General features: G+C 41.6%; 1 protein-coding gene across 1 annotated transcript in view; it reads left to right on the top strand.

Annotated features, from left to right (window-relative positions):
* Positions 1-16,661, top strand: part of stt3b (STT3 oligosaccharyltransferase complex catalytic subunit B) — a 92,623-nt gene that overhangs the window by 39,556 nt on the left and 36,406 nt on the right. Inside the window, exon 3 of the mRNA XM_055655138.1 lies at positions 8,627-8,914. Coding sequence (XP_055511113.1) covers positions 8,627-8,914 — 288 coding nt within the window. The remainder of the gene's footprint in view (positions 1-8,626; positions 8,915-16,661) is intronic.

Here is a 16,661-nt window from a genome sequence, read left to right as displayed (position 1 = left end):
AAGATCTAAAACATGGCAGAGTGAATCTGCAGTCACATTTACATTCTCATCTCCCAATGTGGAAACTGGAGAACATTTACAGGGGATCTAGGTGATGGCTAACTCAAGACCATCTTCAAGCTTTGTACAAGATGTTGGTGAGACCACATTTAGAGTGTTCTATGCAGTACTGGAAGGATGTTGTTAAGCTGGAAAGAGTCATAAGTGATAGGAGCAGAATTAGGCTATTCAGCCCATCAATTCTAATCTGCCATTCAATCATGGCTGATTTTTCTCTCCCTCCTAACCCCATTCTCCTGCCTTCTACCCATAGCCTCTGACACCTGTACTAATCTAGAATCTGTCTATCAGATAAGATTCTCCAGAAAAGATTTGCCAGAATGTTACTGGGTCCAGAGGTCTTGAGTTATAAGGGGAAGTTGGATAAGCTGGGACTTATTTCCAAGGAGTGGAGGCTGAGGGGTTACCTTATAGTGGTGTACAGTATGAATGGCATAGATAAGGTGAATGGTCACAGTCTTTTTTCCAGGGTACAGGAATCCAGAATTGGAGAGCATAAATTTAACGTGAGAGAGGAAACATTTAAAAAAGAGACCTGAGGAGCAATTTCTTCACCCAGTGGAAGCAATACATTGCAATGTTTAAAAGACATTTAAATAGATATGTGGAAATGAAAAGTATAAAGAGTTATGGGCCAAAAGCAGGAAAATAGGTCTTGCTCAGCTATAAAACCTGGTCGGCATGGACAAATTGGGCAAAAATTACTTGTTTGTGTGCTGTATGACCGACTCGAAAGAGACAAAATTAATCCGAGGGCTCTCCCTCCTCTTTGCTGTTTGGAAAGACGAGACACGTTAACTGCTTTCCTTCATTGGCTGAAGAGCTGTTCCCTGAGCCACAATGAGAATTCTGTTCACCTAGAAGCCTAATAAATGTGTTCTCCTTGCTTGAACAGCACGATGATGCAGGTAGCAAAGCCACTGCCTCCCAGCAATGGAGACCCAGATTCAATCCTAAAGTTGGGTCCGGTCTGTGTGCAGTTTATGACCGTTGTGGTTTCTTTCAGGTTTCAAGTTTCCTCCCAGATGTGCAGGTTGGTAGGTTAATTGGCTGCTGTAAACTGAGCCTAGTGTATAGGTGAGTAATAGAATCTGGGGGAAGTTGATGAAGATGTGAGGAGAATTTTTTTTTTAAATGGGAGTATTGTTGGATTAATGTAAATGGATGGTTGATGTTTGGCAAGAACCTGGTGGGCTGGGGGGCCTATTTCTGTGCAGTATCCCTCTGATGATGTGACTTAATGCAGGGCAAAGAACGATTTACTCCATGGGTCTTTTGTTTTGACCAAACAGTCAAGAGACACTGAAGGTGGAAATGTTTCTCAATTTTAGATGCCCAAATAAATTTGATCCTGTCTTGCGTCTACTTTATGGCATGTAGTCTGTGATCATACCCCATGGTACAGCAGCAGTTCGAACCTCAGTGAAGACTGGTGTCAAGTAAAGCTAGGCCATTGTCTCAGCATTTAATCTTTCATGTTGCAATACAACATTTGGCCTCCTACAGGTTTCCTGCTGGAATGGGGCTAATCTGTAGTGCAAAAACAAACTGTTGAATCTACATGGTTACACAGAAAAGCTGGAGAAACTCAGCGGGTGCAGCAGCATCTATGGAGCGAAGGAAATAGGCAACGTTTCGGGCCGAAACCCTTCTTCAGACTGATCAGGGGGGGGGGGGGGTGGGGACAAGAAAGGGAAAAGGAGGAGTAGCCGGAAGGCTGGAGGGTGGGAGGAGACAGCAGGGGAGCTGAGGAAGGGGAGGAGACAGCAAGGGCTAACAGAATTGGGAGAAGTCGATGTTCATGCCCCCGGGGTGCAGACTCCCCAAACGGAATATGAGGTGCTGTTCCTCCAATTTCCGGTGCTGCTCGCTGTGGCCATGGAGGAGACCCAGGACAGAGAGGTCAGAGGCGGAGTGGGAGGGGGAGTTGAAGTGCTGAGCCACCAGGAGGTCAGCTAGGTTATTGCGGACCGAGCGGAGGTGTTCGGCGAAACGATCGCCCAACCTCCGCTTGGTCTCACCGATATAGATCTGCTGACATCTAGAGCAGCGGACGCAATAGATGAGGTTGGAAGAGATGCAGGTAAACCTCTGTCGCACCTGGAACGATTGCTTGGGTCCCTGAAAGTAGTTGAGGGGGGAGGTAAAGGGACAAGTGTTGCATCTGCTGCGGCCGCAAGGGAAAGTGCCCGGGGGGGGGGTGGACCGAGAGGGAAGGGAAGAATTGACAAGGGAGTTATGGAGGGAGCGGTCTTTGCGGAAGGCAGATATGGGGGGAGATGGGAAGATGTGGCCAGTAGTGGGGTCACGTTGGAGGTGGCGAAACTGACGGAGGATTATTTTTTGTATGTGATGGCTGGTGGGGTGAAAGGTGAGGACTAGGGGGACTCGGCCCTTGTTGCGAGTGCGGGGATGGGGAGAGAGAGCAGTGTTGCGGGGTATGGAAGAGACCCTGGTGCGAGCCTCATTTATGGTGGAGGAGGGGAACCCCCGTTCCCTGAATAGTGAGGACATTTCAGATGTCCTGGTGTGGAACGCCTCATCCGTGGAGCAGATACGGCGTAGACGGAGGAATTGGGAGTAGGGGATGGAGTCCTTACAGGAAGCAGGGTGGGAAGAAGTGTAGTCCAGATAGCCATGGGAGTCAGTGGGTTTATAGTTTATAGTGTTGAATCTACATTCCCTCCATTCCAGAACCAAGGTCACACCAATTTTTATCAGGTGGCTGCGGTTTGCAGTTTTGTCTTGTGCAAGTGGATGTTCAGAGCTCCCAGTCGTTGGCAACTCAATCACTGAATGAGTTATGCTTTCATCCACAGGACTCGGGAACAGCCTCTTCTTCCTGTTATCAGGCTTCTAAATAGTCCTTCAATAAGATAGGTTTCACCTCAACCGCAGTAGGTTCAACTGCAGTTGCAGGTTTACAAGAGAAGGCGACAATCAGTCTGAAGAAGGGTGCCAACCTGAAACGTCACCTAGGCATGTTCTCCAGAGATGTAGCCTGACCTGCTGAGTTACTCGGGCACTTTCTCATCTTTTTTTAAAAACCAGCATCTCCAGTTCCTTCTTTCTACTTGTCTGTGGAACTGTTGCGCTACAATGCTGAGAGTTATATTCTGCACAATCTACCATTTCCTTTGCTCTACCCATTACTTGAGTTTGGCTTGATGTATCTATATATAATATTATCTGATTTGATTGGATAACATACAAAACAAAGCTTTTCACCTTACCTCGGTACATTTGACAGTAATAAACCTAAACTTAAAAAGTGCCATTGCATCGTGACCGGCCACTACCTAATCTAAATTGCCAGTGTTATTTTCCTAGCATTGCTTTTAAGCCCATAAAATGTCCTTTAATTTTTAAATACTGGTATTCAATTCCTATTATGATCACTGGAAGTGATGGTCATTAACTAATCTTGTCTCTTTGCCCAACACACCTTAGATACCATATAACCATATAACAATTACAGCACGGAAACAGGCCATCTCGGCCCTTCTAGGGCCGAATACTTACTCTCACCTAGGCCCATCTACCTGCACTCAGACCATAACCCTCCATTCCTTTCCCGTCCGTATACCTATCCAATTTATTTTTCAATGATAAAATCGAACCTGCCTCCACCACTTCTACTGGAAGCTCATTCCACACAGCTACCACTCTCTGAGTAAAGAAATTCCCCCTCATGTTACCCCTAAACTTTTGTCCCTTAATTCTCAAATCATGTCCTCTTGTTTGAATCTTCCCTACTCTCAATGGTAAAAGCTTATCCACGTCAACTCTGTCCATCCCTCTCATAATTTTAAAGACCTTCCCCCCCCCCCCCGATGTCAGAGTCAAAGTCAAAGCCCCCGGCTGGCGATGGCGATTGTCCCGCGGCCATTAAAGCCACGCCGGGTGATGCAAGGTCGCACACCGGGTCTTGATGTTAGAGCCCCCGGCGTGCGCTCGCAGAGTCCCGCAGCCATTCCAAGCCGCGCGGGGCGGTGCTGTAAGGCCCCGCTCCAGGAGCTCTTCAACCCCGCAACTCGGGCGGGAGAAGTCGCCGTTGCGGGAGCCCTGAAAAGCGGTCTCCCTCCAGGGACCCGTGGGCTCCCGATGCTGTCGTCCGCCAGACCCGCAGTTGCAGCCTCCGAATCTCTGGAGGGCGGGCCGCAGCAGCGCTCCACCACCGCTCCACCCGCTCTGGACTCGGCCAGCTCCGCGACGGTGAGGTGAGTCGTCGGCACCAGAGCCCCCGGTCTTCCTGTTGGAGGCCGCTCCTCATTGCAGCCCCAACGACAACGGAGACCCGACAAAGAAAAGGTCGGGTCTCCCGTGCAGGGAGAGATTTAAAAGTTACCCCCTCCCTCCCACCCCACCCCCACCCCCCCACACACACACCCCAACAAAAAATAACAAAAACTACATAAAAACATAGACAAAAAAATAATAAAAACGCAGACGGGCTGCAGAGGCTGCTGCTGACGAGAGTCGCCCCGCCTACCGATAAGACCACGAGGGGAATAAGCGGAGTAAATGCACAGTCTTTTACCTGAAGTAGGGGAATCAAGAACCAGGCTGATACCCGGTTTAAGCTTAGACGGAAAGGATTTAAGAGGAACCTGAGGGGTAACTTTTTTGCACGGGTATATAGAATGAGGTGCCAGAAGAGTTAGTTGAGGCTGGTACTATAACAACATTTAGAAGACATTTGGACAGGTACATGGAGATAAAAGGTATGGAGAGATATGGGCCTAACATGGGCATATGTGACCAGTGTAGATGGGGCATCTTGGTCAGCATGGGCTAATTGCGCCAAGAGGCATGCATTAGTGTTGAATGGCTCAATGTCACTAAGACAGAAATAAGAGTTTTGGATGAACTCGAGCCAGGTTTAGGTTTATTAATGTCACATGCACAGAGATACAACAAAAAACATTGTTTTACTTGCTGTCCAGTCAAATCAGATAATACTGTATGTAAATACAATCAAGCTGAATTGAAGGACAATGGGCAAAGCGAAAGACACAGACTGCAGAATATAGTTCTCAACGTTGTAGCGCACCAGTGCCAGATACAAAGCCTGATGTTCGCAATAGGGTAGAGCTGAATCAAGCAGTACCTTAGCTTATGGAAGGAGGACCGTTCATAAGCCTGATAACAGGGTAAGAAGCTGTTCCTAAGTCTGGTGGTGCGTACTTTACCGTTTCTGTATCTTCTGCCTGACAGTAATGGGGAGAAGAAGGAATGACCTGGGTGGGACAAGTCTCTGATTACATTGGCTGCTTTCCCAAGGCAGCTTGAAGTGTAGATGGAGTTAACGTGGGGAGTCTGTTCCACATCTACAACCCTGGAATTTCTTGAGGTCTTGCATGGAGCTGTTCCTATACCAAGCTTACAGTATACTTTGGAGTAGTCTGCAAAACAGCAGCAACCATGGACAGAATTCCTGACAATGCAAAGCTATCGTGTATTACCAGTTCTGGCAGCGCTGTGCTAGTTCCAACAATCTTCATACATGCTGCTATAATCATAACAGAAAATTAAACTGCGTCGTTATTCAATCCATGAATTTTGTTACCTATTCACCAGTTTCTCATTAAAAGATGAATGCATGTCAAAAGGCCTTGGCAACATTGACACTTGTTAGATTTGGGACAGTAGGAATGTAAATTTTGGTATGAATGTGTCCCTGTTGGCCTGATCCACCGTATGTGTATATTCACATAAATTAATGAACAGGCTTGTAAATCAGCTTGATAAAAACGTTTAGAAGTGTTTTGGAACCAGTAAATGAATATTGTTTTTCTATTCACTCAGTTCATAAAAAATAAAGCAGCCTACTTGTGAATCTCTGCTCCTACTCCAAAGCTACAGATCAGGGCGGTTTTGTCATTTTTTTAAAAAACATCACCAATTCCTTCTCTCCAGAGATGCTGCCTGTTTCTCTGAGTTACTCGAGCATTTTGTGTCGATCCAGAGAAGTTTAATTTATTCTAACTTGTGACATGTTCAGCAGTTCCTTGCAAAGACTATCAAAATCTGTAAGTCTGTTTAGAGATTGGGGCTCAACTTCATCCTGCATCATGATGGGCCTGCCTCAGAGGATACTCAGAATCTGCTGCAGAATATAGACTGGAAACTGAGCCACGTGCAGGAAAGCTGGCTGCTCATTTTGTAATTTGCATTCAGGTGTTGAGTCATGCCCTTTTGTTCACTGAGCTCAGTCACAGTCTAATTTTAAATTGTCGATTCCTGTTGCCTACTAAATTAAGATTTAACAATATGTAAATGGGAGGCATGGTAGAGTTGCTGCCTTACAGCGCCAGAGACCTGGGTTCGATCCTGACTAGGGGTGCCGTCTGTACGGAGTTTGTACGTTCTCCCTGTGACAGTTCGTACGTTCTCCCCGTGACCGTTTTCTCCGAGATCTTCATTTTCCTCCCACAGTCCAAAGACGTTCAGGTTTGTAGATTAATTGACATGGTATAAATGTAAATTGACCCTAGTGTGTGCAGGATAGTGTTAATGTGTGGGGATCGCTGGTTGGTGCAGACTTGGTGGGCTGAAGGGCCTGTTTCCATGCTATATCTCTAAACTAAACTAAATTGAAGGGATTGAAAAGAGAGCTGAATCTTTTTATACACATTTTTAAAAATTGTTGAACATCTTCCTTAATGATGTTTAACCATTTGGTTTAGAGTTTGTCATATCGTTTAGAGCTAAATCTCTTCCTTACCAAGATTCAAAAGTCCTGTGAATTAAAAAATAAAAGTTGATTATTCTTGCCATAGAGGTAGTACAGAGAAGGTTCACCAGACTGATTCCTGGGATGGCAGGACTTTCATATGAAGAAAGACTGGATAGACTCAGCTTGTACTGGCTAGAATTTAGAAGATTGAGGGGGGAATCATATAGAAACTTACAAAATTCTTAAGGGTAGATGCAGGAAGATTGTTCCCGATGTTGGGGAAGTCCAGAACAAGGGGTTACAGTTTAAGGATAAGGGGGAAGTCTTTTAGGACCGAGATGAGAATTTTTTTTTTTTTCACACAGAGAGTGGTGAATCTGTGGAATTCTCTGCCACAGAAAGTAGCTGAGGGCAGTTCATTGGTTAAAGGAATCAGGGGGTATGGAGAGAAGGCAGGTACAGGATACTGAGTTGGATGATCAGCCATGATCATATTGAATGGCGGTGCTGGCTCGAAGGGCCGAATGGCCTACTCCTGCACCTATTTTCTATGTTTCTCTGTTAACACTGAATCCTGAGCTTCTACCAAAGGCTTAGCCAGAGAAGTATATTTGAAATAAGAGGTTAAATGCTGGAAAACTAACAGGCCAGATAGAAAGGTTCAGATTAAGTATTCCAGAGAGGGAAGGTTGAATGTCCAATATTAAACGTGAAGAAAGTTAAAGTAATAACTTAATTTCTGGAAGGCGTGAATAAGAGAAAGTATAAATTACCCAGCTGAGTTCCCCAACACAATGAAGAGACAATGCAAAGTGATCATTATTACCACTTTATTGTATAATCTAATTATAAACTAATTTACACCATTCTCCATGTAGAATTGGAATCACATATACCATATGGCTCAAACTTGTTAAATGCATCAATCAGTAGCTTTAAGATCATCTGGTAGGTGAGAAACCTTCACAATTAAAAGGTACGACTGTAACACACAAAACTCATTTGTGACTTGCAACCATCCATTTATCCCACTTAAAAGATATATAGATGTAATCTCTCTGCAGCCAGACCCTCTTAACTTTTGAGGAACCTCTACTGTGCCACTCACTCAGTTATATAAAAGTTCATTGCAGTTTTTAAGTCATAATGAGTTAATAAGAATTAATTCCAAAAGTCTACTTATTCCACATGCAGGAAACCCGACACCATGGCTTCTACTCGCACAGTTGATGGCACAAAATGATAGCCATACAAATATTGACCAGACTTGCTCTTAAATTTTAATACTTTATGCATGTCTCCGGAAGTCAATTGTGTTTATTACTGTTCAAATCAGTTATGGCTTTGACAAAGCAAACCCAGCTGGATCGAAATGATCTGGTTGAGTATATATTATCAACGACAAATCTATGCAAACTTTAGGAACTGTAAAATTTAAACCTACATTCAAACCAACATCCATGCACAGGATCTCTTGCTCAGAGTGGGGGAATTGAGGACCAGAGGACATTGGTTCAAGTTGAAGGGGAAAAGATTTAATAGGAGTCTGAGTGGTAACTTTTTCACACAAAAGGGTGGTGGATGTATGGAACAAGCTGCCAGAGGAGGTAGTTGAGGCTGGGACTATCCCAACGTTTAAGAAACTAACTGACAGGTACATTGATAAGACTCGTTTGGAAGGATATGGACCAAATGCAGGCAGGTGGGACTAGTGTAGCTGGGACATGTTGGCCGGTGTGGGCAAGTTGGGCCTGTTTCCACACTCTATGACTCTTTTTGTTTTTTTTCTTAGATCTTTAAGTACAGTTTTTAAAAACTAAGTGCATGCATACATTTTAATTTAAAGATAACTTAATGTGGTTAATGTGTTGCTATTTTCCCCTGCAGGTGTATCCTGGTTTGATGGTCACAGCAGGCTGCATTCATTGGATTTTGAACACGCTTCATATAACAGTCCACATACGGGATGTCTGCGTCTTTCTCGCACCTGTGTTCAGTGGTCTTACGTCAATATCAACTTTTCTCCTCACAAAAGAGTTGTGGAACCAGGGGGCTGGACTACTTGCTGCCTGTTTCATCGCCATAGTGCCAGGCTATATATCTCGATCGGTAGCAGGCTCGTTTGACAATGAAGGAATAGCAATTTTTGCATTACAGTTTACATATTACCTGTGGGTAAGTCATCTTACAGATCCAGCTCTGAAATCTGGAGAATGTTTTTTCCCCTCTGTGCAAAATTGATGAGGAAGTTCCTTTTTTTGTGAAGGTAGGTGATGGATAATGTTGGATTGATTAACCATTAAAATTAATCTACTCATTTAAAAGTTGGACCTTGGATTTTAATTGATTTTCCTAGTTAGCAGCAAAATTGCATGGTATGGTATTTGTGTTTTCAAAACTGCTCTTGAAAATCTTTCTATGGTCTCAGATTAATTTGATATGATTAACTTCAATTACTTTTTAACCTGTATTCAAGGGCACAGTGGTAATTCTGTTTGATCTAAAAATGGAATAAGTTCACTTTAAACTTTACAACTGCTTTGTAATCATTGGTATTAAAGAAGATTAATAACACTCTCTAATTTTGGAAGTTTACATTTGATGATGTCTGTTACAATGTAGGGAATCCACACAGGGATGGCCGTAACTTCAGAATCCACTCCATCAGTGCACTGGTTTTTAATTGTATTGCATTATATGCATTGTCCCTGAGTCATTTTTGTTTTGCGTCATCTGGTCATCTGGAGCCATAGATTTTTTAACTCGTATAGCAAGGCTAATGAGAGGTGAAAATTTTCTATTTTTAAATCTTTACCAAGATTCTTGGGGGAGTGATGGGGGAAAACATTCAGGCTAGAAGGTAGGAAAATGGAGTTTGTCTGCAAGAAACAAAGCTGAACTGCACCAACACTTTTTGTTTAAAAGCAGTTCCAGCACCCTGATTTTTTTTTTTTTAAATGACTAGTAGTTAAAGGGTTGTCCTATGCACTTTAGAGATACCTGCCTGAATGGATGGTAGTTATAGACCCTTAAATCGTTAAGCGATGATACATTTTAGGGAATGTACCATGGCAACACGTTTTTATCAACATATCTTATTGTTTTACATTCCCACAGCAAATGTTTACACAGCCATCCAATTTTGCAATAAAAATCTTGATTGTATTTTAAAATGTGATATTGGCAAGCCAAGATAGTGTTTCTTGCTGATTTGCCTAATCTGGGGATTTGAGGTGGAAATTGTATGTAGTATAGATACGAGTGCCACTTGAACTATTTCAAACTCTATGCACATTTTGTCTAATACTGGCTGGCAATAAAATTAATTGATTACAGACTTGTTCCCATTATGCGTTTTGGGTTGGGATCCTTTTTCAAACTTCAGACAACATATATGGGAAAGCCACCACCTACATGTCCCCGACCAAGTCGTACATGAAAATATATATTCTCATTCTGTCATGGTCAATGAATCTTAAATCTCAGAAGATTCATAATGCTGTTGGATTGTAGTAGAAGTACTGCAACAGTTAAACGCAAATAGTTCGCCATCAACTTTCAGAGGGTAATAATACTGGCCTTTTCATCAATGTCTGCATTCTAAAGTAATCAACTAACAGCAATTGTTCACTGTTCCAGATCACCAAGTTCAATTCATTATCATGACCACGATTAGGTTGAAGTGCAGCTACAATGAAAAATCTTGCTTGCAGCAGCAGCATCATTGGCATATAGACTCAGACAAATAAATTAACACATAAATTATACATAAGTTACACATAAACGAAAAGACTGCAAAAAACGTAATTAGAAAAAAAAAACAAGTCCACTGTAGTGCTTGGAATGGGCTGTGGTGTTCCATTGAGGTTGGTTTAGTTTGTGTATCTTTATTCAAGAATCTGATAGTTTTCAGGAGAAAGATATTTTTGGTGATATAGTACATGTGGACTGTGGTGGCATGGTTTGATAAAGTGGGTGCTTTATCTGCCTTCTATTTAATCATTAATTAATACACAAAAATATACAATTTAGCAGCTCGGACTTTCATTGTCAGATGCAGACTCTGATGGATTTCAGCAGTTAAAATGAAACCTCATGCGGTATGAATGCTTTTGTCACTGTCCCCTTTTCAACTAGCTGGACAGGATTGTGTACACCAACCTAACAGTAATGTGGAATATGAAATAAGGTTATCCAGTTGTAACACTGGAATAAGAATCTCCTGAAGTGAAAATGCACACAAAATCTGAAATAAAACAAAATGCTACAAAAACACTCAACAGGTCAAGCAGCATGTTTAGGAAGAGTTTAGTTTAGAGTTGAGAAAGAGTCAATGTTTCGGGTCAAAGACCTCCTAGGGCTTTATTCCTTGGAGCGCAGGAGGATGGGTGATCTTATAGAGGTGTATAAGATTATGAATGGAATAGGCGGGGTAAATGCACAGTCTTTTAGGCAGAGTAGGGGATCAAGAACCAGTGGACATAGGCTTGGGGGGAGGGCAGAGATTTAATAGGAACCTGGGGGCAATATTTTTTTACAAAAGGACGGTGGGTATATGGAACGAGCTGTCAGAGGAGGTAGTTGTGGCAGGTACTATCACATTTAAAAGACATTTGGATAGGTACATGGAAAGGATAGGTTTAGAAGGATATGGGTCAAATGCAGGCAAGTGAAACTAGTATAGGTGGGACATATTGGTCGGCGTTGGAAAATTGGGCCGAAGGGCTGTTTCCATGCTGTACGACTATGACTCTGTGACCTTCATCAGGAGTTTTTGGTCCTTCCTGGGCACTATGAAATGCAATATTAATGCATGATATTTTGAATGAATCTGTCCCACTTTGCGGAAAAGCAAAGATTTTTAATTTGTTTCCCGTAATTTAAAGAATTGAACAGGACCAAATTGCTGGGTTTACTTTATTTTTATCACTGTCACCAAATATTACATGGAAAAATTATTGGTAGACAAAAATGCTGGAGAAACTCAGCGGGTGAGGCAGCATCTATGGAGCGAAGGAAATGGGCAACTTTCCATGAAAAATTATTTATCATTTGAAATTTCTCAAATGAATTCAGTGATTCAGTGGAGCCACTTGGCAAACCTTAACTGAAACACAAGCAAGTTTGAACCTAGTATATGATATTTCTGTCACTCTCCCATATAGAAGACGAGAGAAACATTGTCACGTCTGATTGTAGGGATGTGGAATTGTTGAGATAAAACAAGATTGCGTGGTAGTTGATGGTAAAATGGCAGGACGTAGGTGTTTTATTTCTAACCGGGAGAAATTTACCTTTGTCGATGACGTTTTAAACAAGTGAAAAGTAGGAAGGAGAAAATAAATCCTACCTCTTCCTTTTTTGCCTACTGCTTTTGAACCCTGGGATGAAACCCTGAGCCAACAATATCATGAGAGACCCCTTCCACCCCTGCAACGGACTGTTCCAGCTGCTACGGTCAGGCAAACGCCTCCGTTGCCATGCGGTGAGAACAGAGAGGTTGAGAAGGAGCTTCTTCCCAGAGGCCATTCGGACTGTAAATGCCTATCTCACCAGGGACTAACTCTACTGAACGTTTTTCCTTCCATTATTTATTATGTAAAGGTGTATGTGTGTTATGATTGTGTTTATAGTTTGTTTGGTTGTTTGTCTTTTTGCACAAAAGTCCGCGAGCATTGCCACTTTCATTTCACTGCACATCTCGTATGTGTATGTGACAAATAAACTTGACTTGACTTGACTTGGATGCACTTTGGAACAACTAATAAGGGAAGAATATAGGCAATGAATGGGAAAGCCCTTGTAATTTTGGGGAACAAGAATCCCTGGTTGCAGCATAAGTAGATAAGCTGGTGAAGAAGGCATGTGGGATAATTGACTTCATGGTAAAACTTTAAGTTATCATAAAACTTTATAAAACACCGCCAAATGCCATAGAGTAATTCAAAATTCCCAAAAAAAGAATGATTCAGTCTGAAGAAAGGTCATGACGCAAAACAAGTCAGCCATTTCCCTTTACAGATGCAGCCTGACCTGCTGAGTTCGTACTTCCTACAGCACTTTAATTTTACACGTGTCTGAATGTTTATTATAGGTTTTACAGAGTATTATGCTTGCATATCTGCTGCAATTAAGAATTTCAACGTTCCGTTAGTGGACATATGACAATAAAACACTCTTGACTCGTATTGATGTGGTAAAGGATGGGTAGGAGTGCTCGTGAAGTGGAATTATCATTCAGGATGGGGCCCAATACAGAAAGCACGAATACCAAAGCTACACATTGAATGCAAAGTCAAACAGAATACCTGTGGTCAAAGGGAATTAATTATCACTGTGAACCAGATTTCAGACAGGTTCTGTATGTCAATAGATTTCTCTAAGTTGAGGTTGTGAATCTGGTTGACTTTACTTACAATAGAGCAAACACCCATGGTTGGTGAATACTGAACAATACTGAATAAGAATTTAATTCACTATGTAGTCTATAGAGGAAAAAATCTATACACTGAGGGATAGCCTTTAAATTCTGTTCAAAGACAAACTGCAATCCATTACTAAATTGCACTCATTTTTCTTACCTTATTGCTTGCATGGCATGCATCTTTGATGTTTATCTTAAAGTCAAATCACTTTTCTCGAAGCGATTGAACACAATATTTCACTAGACTTGTTGGCAGTAAAGTGATTTAAAACAAACTTCAGTCCCTCAGGATTAAGGAAGCAGAATGCACATAACTATTGTCATATCTCTTACTAGTTTGGAAATATGTCAAGAAATCTTAGAAAAGAAACCTCATCTATCTATTCAGAGCTCTTCTCTGTTCAGAGAATTTTGCATGATGCAAAATACAAAGCTAGAAGCAATAGTGGACTGATGATAGAAATGGTGCCAGCCACAGTTTTGGTGACGAGAGAGATATTATTCTCACCATAGAGGTCACACCTGAGATATTTCCAACTTCTTTAAAAAACACTGACAAAGTCTTTTACCCACAATAGGGGAATGCGAGAAAGGCAATATTTAATACGAATCTGAGGGCCAATCTTTTCCACTCAAAGGGTGGTGGGTATATGGAACGAACTGCCATAGGCGGTCGTTGAGTCAGATACTATAACAGCATTTAAAAGACTCTTCGATGGCTACATTGCTATGAAGGGCTTAGAGGGGCAAGTGCCAAACGGGACGATCTTAGATGGGGGACCTTGGTTGGCATGGACGAGCTGGGCCGAAGGGGCTGTTTCTTTGCATCATCACTCAAATTATTTTAAAAAAATGAACTGTGGATTAAAATAAAAGTGAATACCTACATCCAAAGCAGTAATACCTCCCAATACAGAGCAAAATGTAATTGTGGGGTGCGCCTGACTAATGAACAAAAGATGACAATTAGAACTTGTTTATGGGTGGTGGCGATAAGATGGTAATTATGTTTATCACAAGGCTCAAAGGAGTTCAAATAGGTTAAGTCATTTGAAGACCTTTGAGAACAGGCCTCTTAGAATTATCAATAGAATTTCAGAAGTATAATGCCAGAATGTGAAGTGCTTGCACAGTAGTCATGGAAATTGCCTAAAAACAATATTTTCTCAATAATTTAACAATAATTGTCTAAAAACAATATTTTCTCCGCAATATTATTACAAGCAATCGAATACTGGGTTAAGTTCCTGGGAATATGTCACTGGTGTTAATGATGAAAGTAATTAGGGGAGTAAATTGAAAGTTTCAGTGGCGAAAACTAAAGCAATAAAATCAGTGCAAGTAATCTGCAATTTCTTCCCTTGCTTGCCATTGTGGTTACGATAACTCCCATTCATTGATGTTAATTTGGGGCTTATGCTATTCATTCGATTTCCTACTTCCATCAGCGATGTAAAAAAATAGCATTACCTATGTTATTCATGTGGAAAAATTAAAAATGTACTGAAATATAAAGCATGATTACTGAAAATGCAATTATCTATAAACATTTAAGGTGTTTTGCAGATTATGGTAGTGGAAAGATATTGATTGCATTGGAGAAGGTGCAGAGAAGACTTGCAAAGATACAGCCTGACTGGAAAATGTAGCTCTGAGGAAAGATTATTTTCTTTGTAACCTGAAGTTAAAGAGATACTTAATTGAAGAACCTATTTTCTGACTCTGGGGTTAAAATTAGCATGAATCAAATTAAAGTAATTAGATTAGAGGGAAATTTAGGAATAGAAATTTCACTCAGTGTGATGAAGACCTGAAATGCACCCCCTGAAAGCATGATAGAGTTAGAAACCGTATCACATTTAAACACTACTTGATTTGTACTTGAAGAGCGACGACTGGCTGGATTAGAGACCAAGGGGTAGAAGATGCAACTAACTAGGTTAGGCAAGTCTTTTTCAACCAGAAGAGACGTGATGAGACAAATGGCTTTCTTTAAAAATGTTCTTCAATTCTATTCATTGATATTCCTCCAAAATTAAAATGGAAAACGATGAAGATAATCTGGCAACATATGTTGGAAAATAAATAGTTTGCATCTCGAGCTGATGACCTTTCACCAAGCACGAGAAATGCTGCAGAAAGGGGTGGGGATAGAGTGTTGTGCCATTAATGTACTTTGCAGCGGTGACGCCTTAATGCAGCACTCATTGAAATTTGAATAACTCGGATGCAATTTCCGTAATAAGCACATTAACTCTTAAATGGTCAAAAGGGTTCGCTTGAAAATTAAAGCACAAAACAAACCTTCATAGGTCAACTTGCCTACTCCTGGAATTAATCATGTGCCTCTAATGCAAGTATATCCTTGTTTAAATCAGAAATCAAAGAGCATGAAGTACGTTAGGTGTTGTCTTGTTTGTGCATGTACAATCATAGCAACATTTCCACATATTTGTACAGCATCTCCTTTTTAATTAATTTCTACATTTCACTGACTTCTCAAACAGATGTTCTACCTGCATGTTAACTGTGTTTACTGAGGTATTTAGCAGTCCAAGCTGTGGAAGGAAATAATTGGTAGAGATCTTGTTATTGATTTCCACAACATGTAAATTTTCTCCATGTAAACAATATTATTTTCAAATCTTCCAGCCAAAGGGGATAACCTCACATTTCCTCACATTATGCCCCATCCAACAAATGTATATTTAGTTGGTTAACCCATCTACATCCCTATGCAGACTTTATCATCCTTTCCAGGTACAATTTGCATTTATTTGGAAAGCCCACCAAAGCCACGGCACCAATCGATAACCCATTCATATTGGTTTTATGTTATCCCGCTTTTGCATCTTATATATTCAATTTTATAGCGACCAATTAACGTATGATCCTGCAGGTTTTTGAGATGTGGGAGAAAACTCATGCACCTGGAGGAAACCCACGCAGCCACGGGGAGAATGTGCAAACTCCACACGTACAGACCTGCGTTCACAATTGAACCCGGGTGTCTGGCTCTGAGAGGCAGCAGGCCAACAAGCTGCACCACTGTGCTGCCCGCATAACTTCCTGTGTGATCAGGAAATTTGGTTGCAATACACTAGGTCATGCGGTCATAGAATTGCACAACACAGGAACATGTATAATGCACATCATGTCCTAGCCGACCATCAAGTGTCTACCTCTACTAATCACATATTCCAGCACTATGTCCATATCTTTCTCGGTGTTGCTGATTCAAGTGCACACCTAGATACTTAAGTCAGAGGGTAGTTAATCTGTGGAACTCATTGCCACAGAGGGCTGTAGAGGCCAAGGCCAAGTCAATGAATATTTTTGAGGAAGAGATAGCCAAGTTCTTGATTAGAACTGGTGTCAAGGGTTATGGGGAGAAGGCAGGAAAATGGGATTTGGTGGCAGTGATCAGCCATGATTGAATGGCGGAGTAGACTCGATCGGCCGAATGGCCCAATTCTACACCTATAACTTATGAACTTA

This window comes from Leucoraja erinacea, chromosome 2 (genome assembly GCF_028641065.1).
Source record: "Leucoraja erinacea ecotype New England chromosome 2, Leri_hhj_1, whole genome shotgun sequence".
Classification (NCBI taxonomy): Eukaryota; Metazoa; Chordata; class Chondrichthyes; order Rajiformes; family Rajidae; genus Leucoraja; species Leucoraja erinaceus.
Note: the sequence above shows the minus strand (reverse complement) of the source record. Positions and strands in the feature narration are given on the sequence as shown.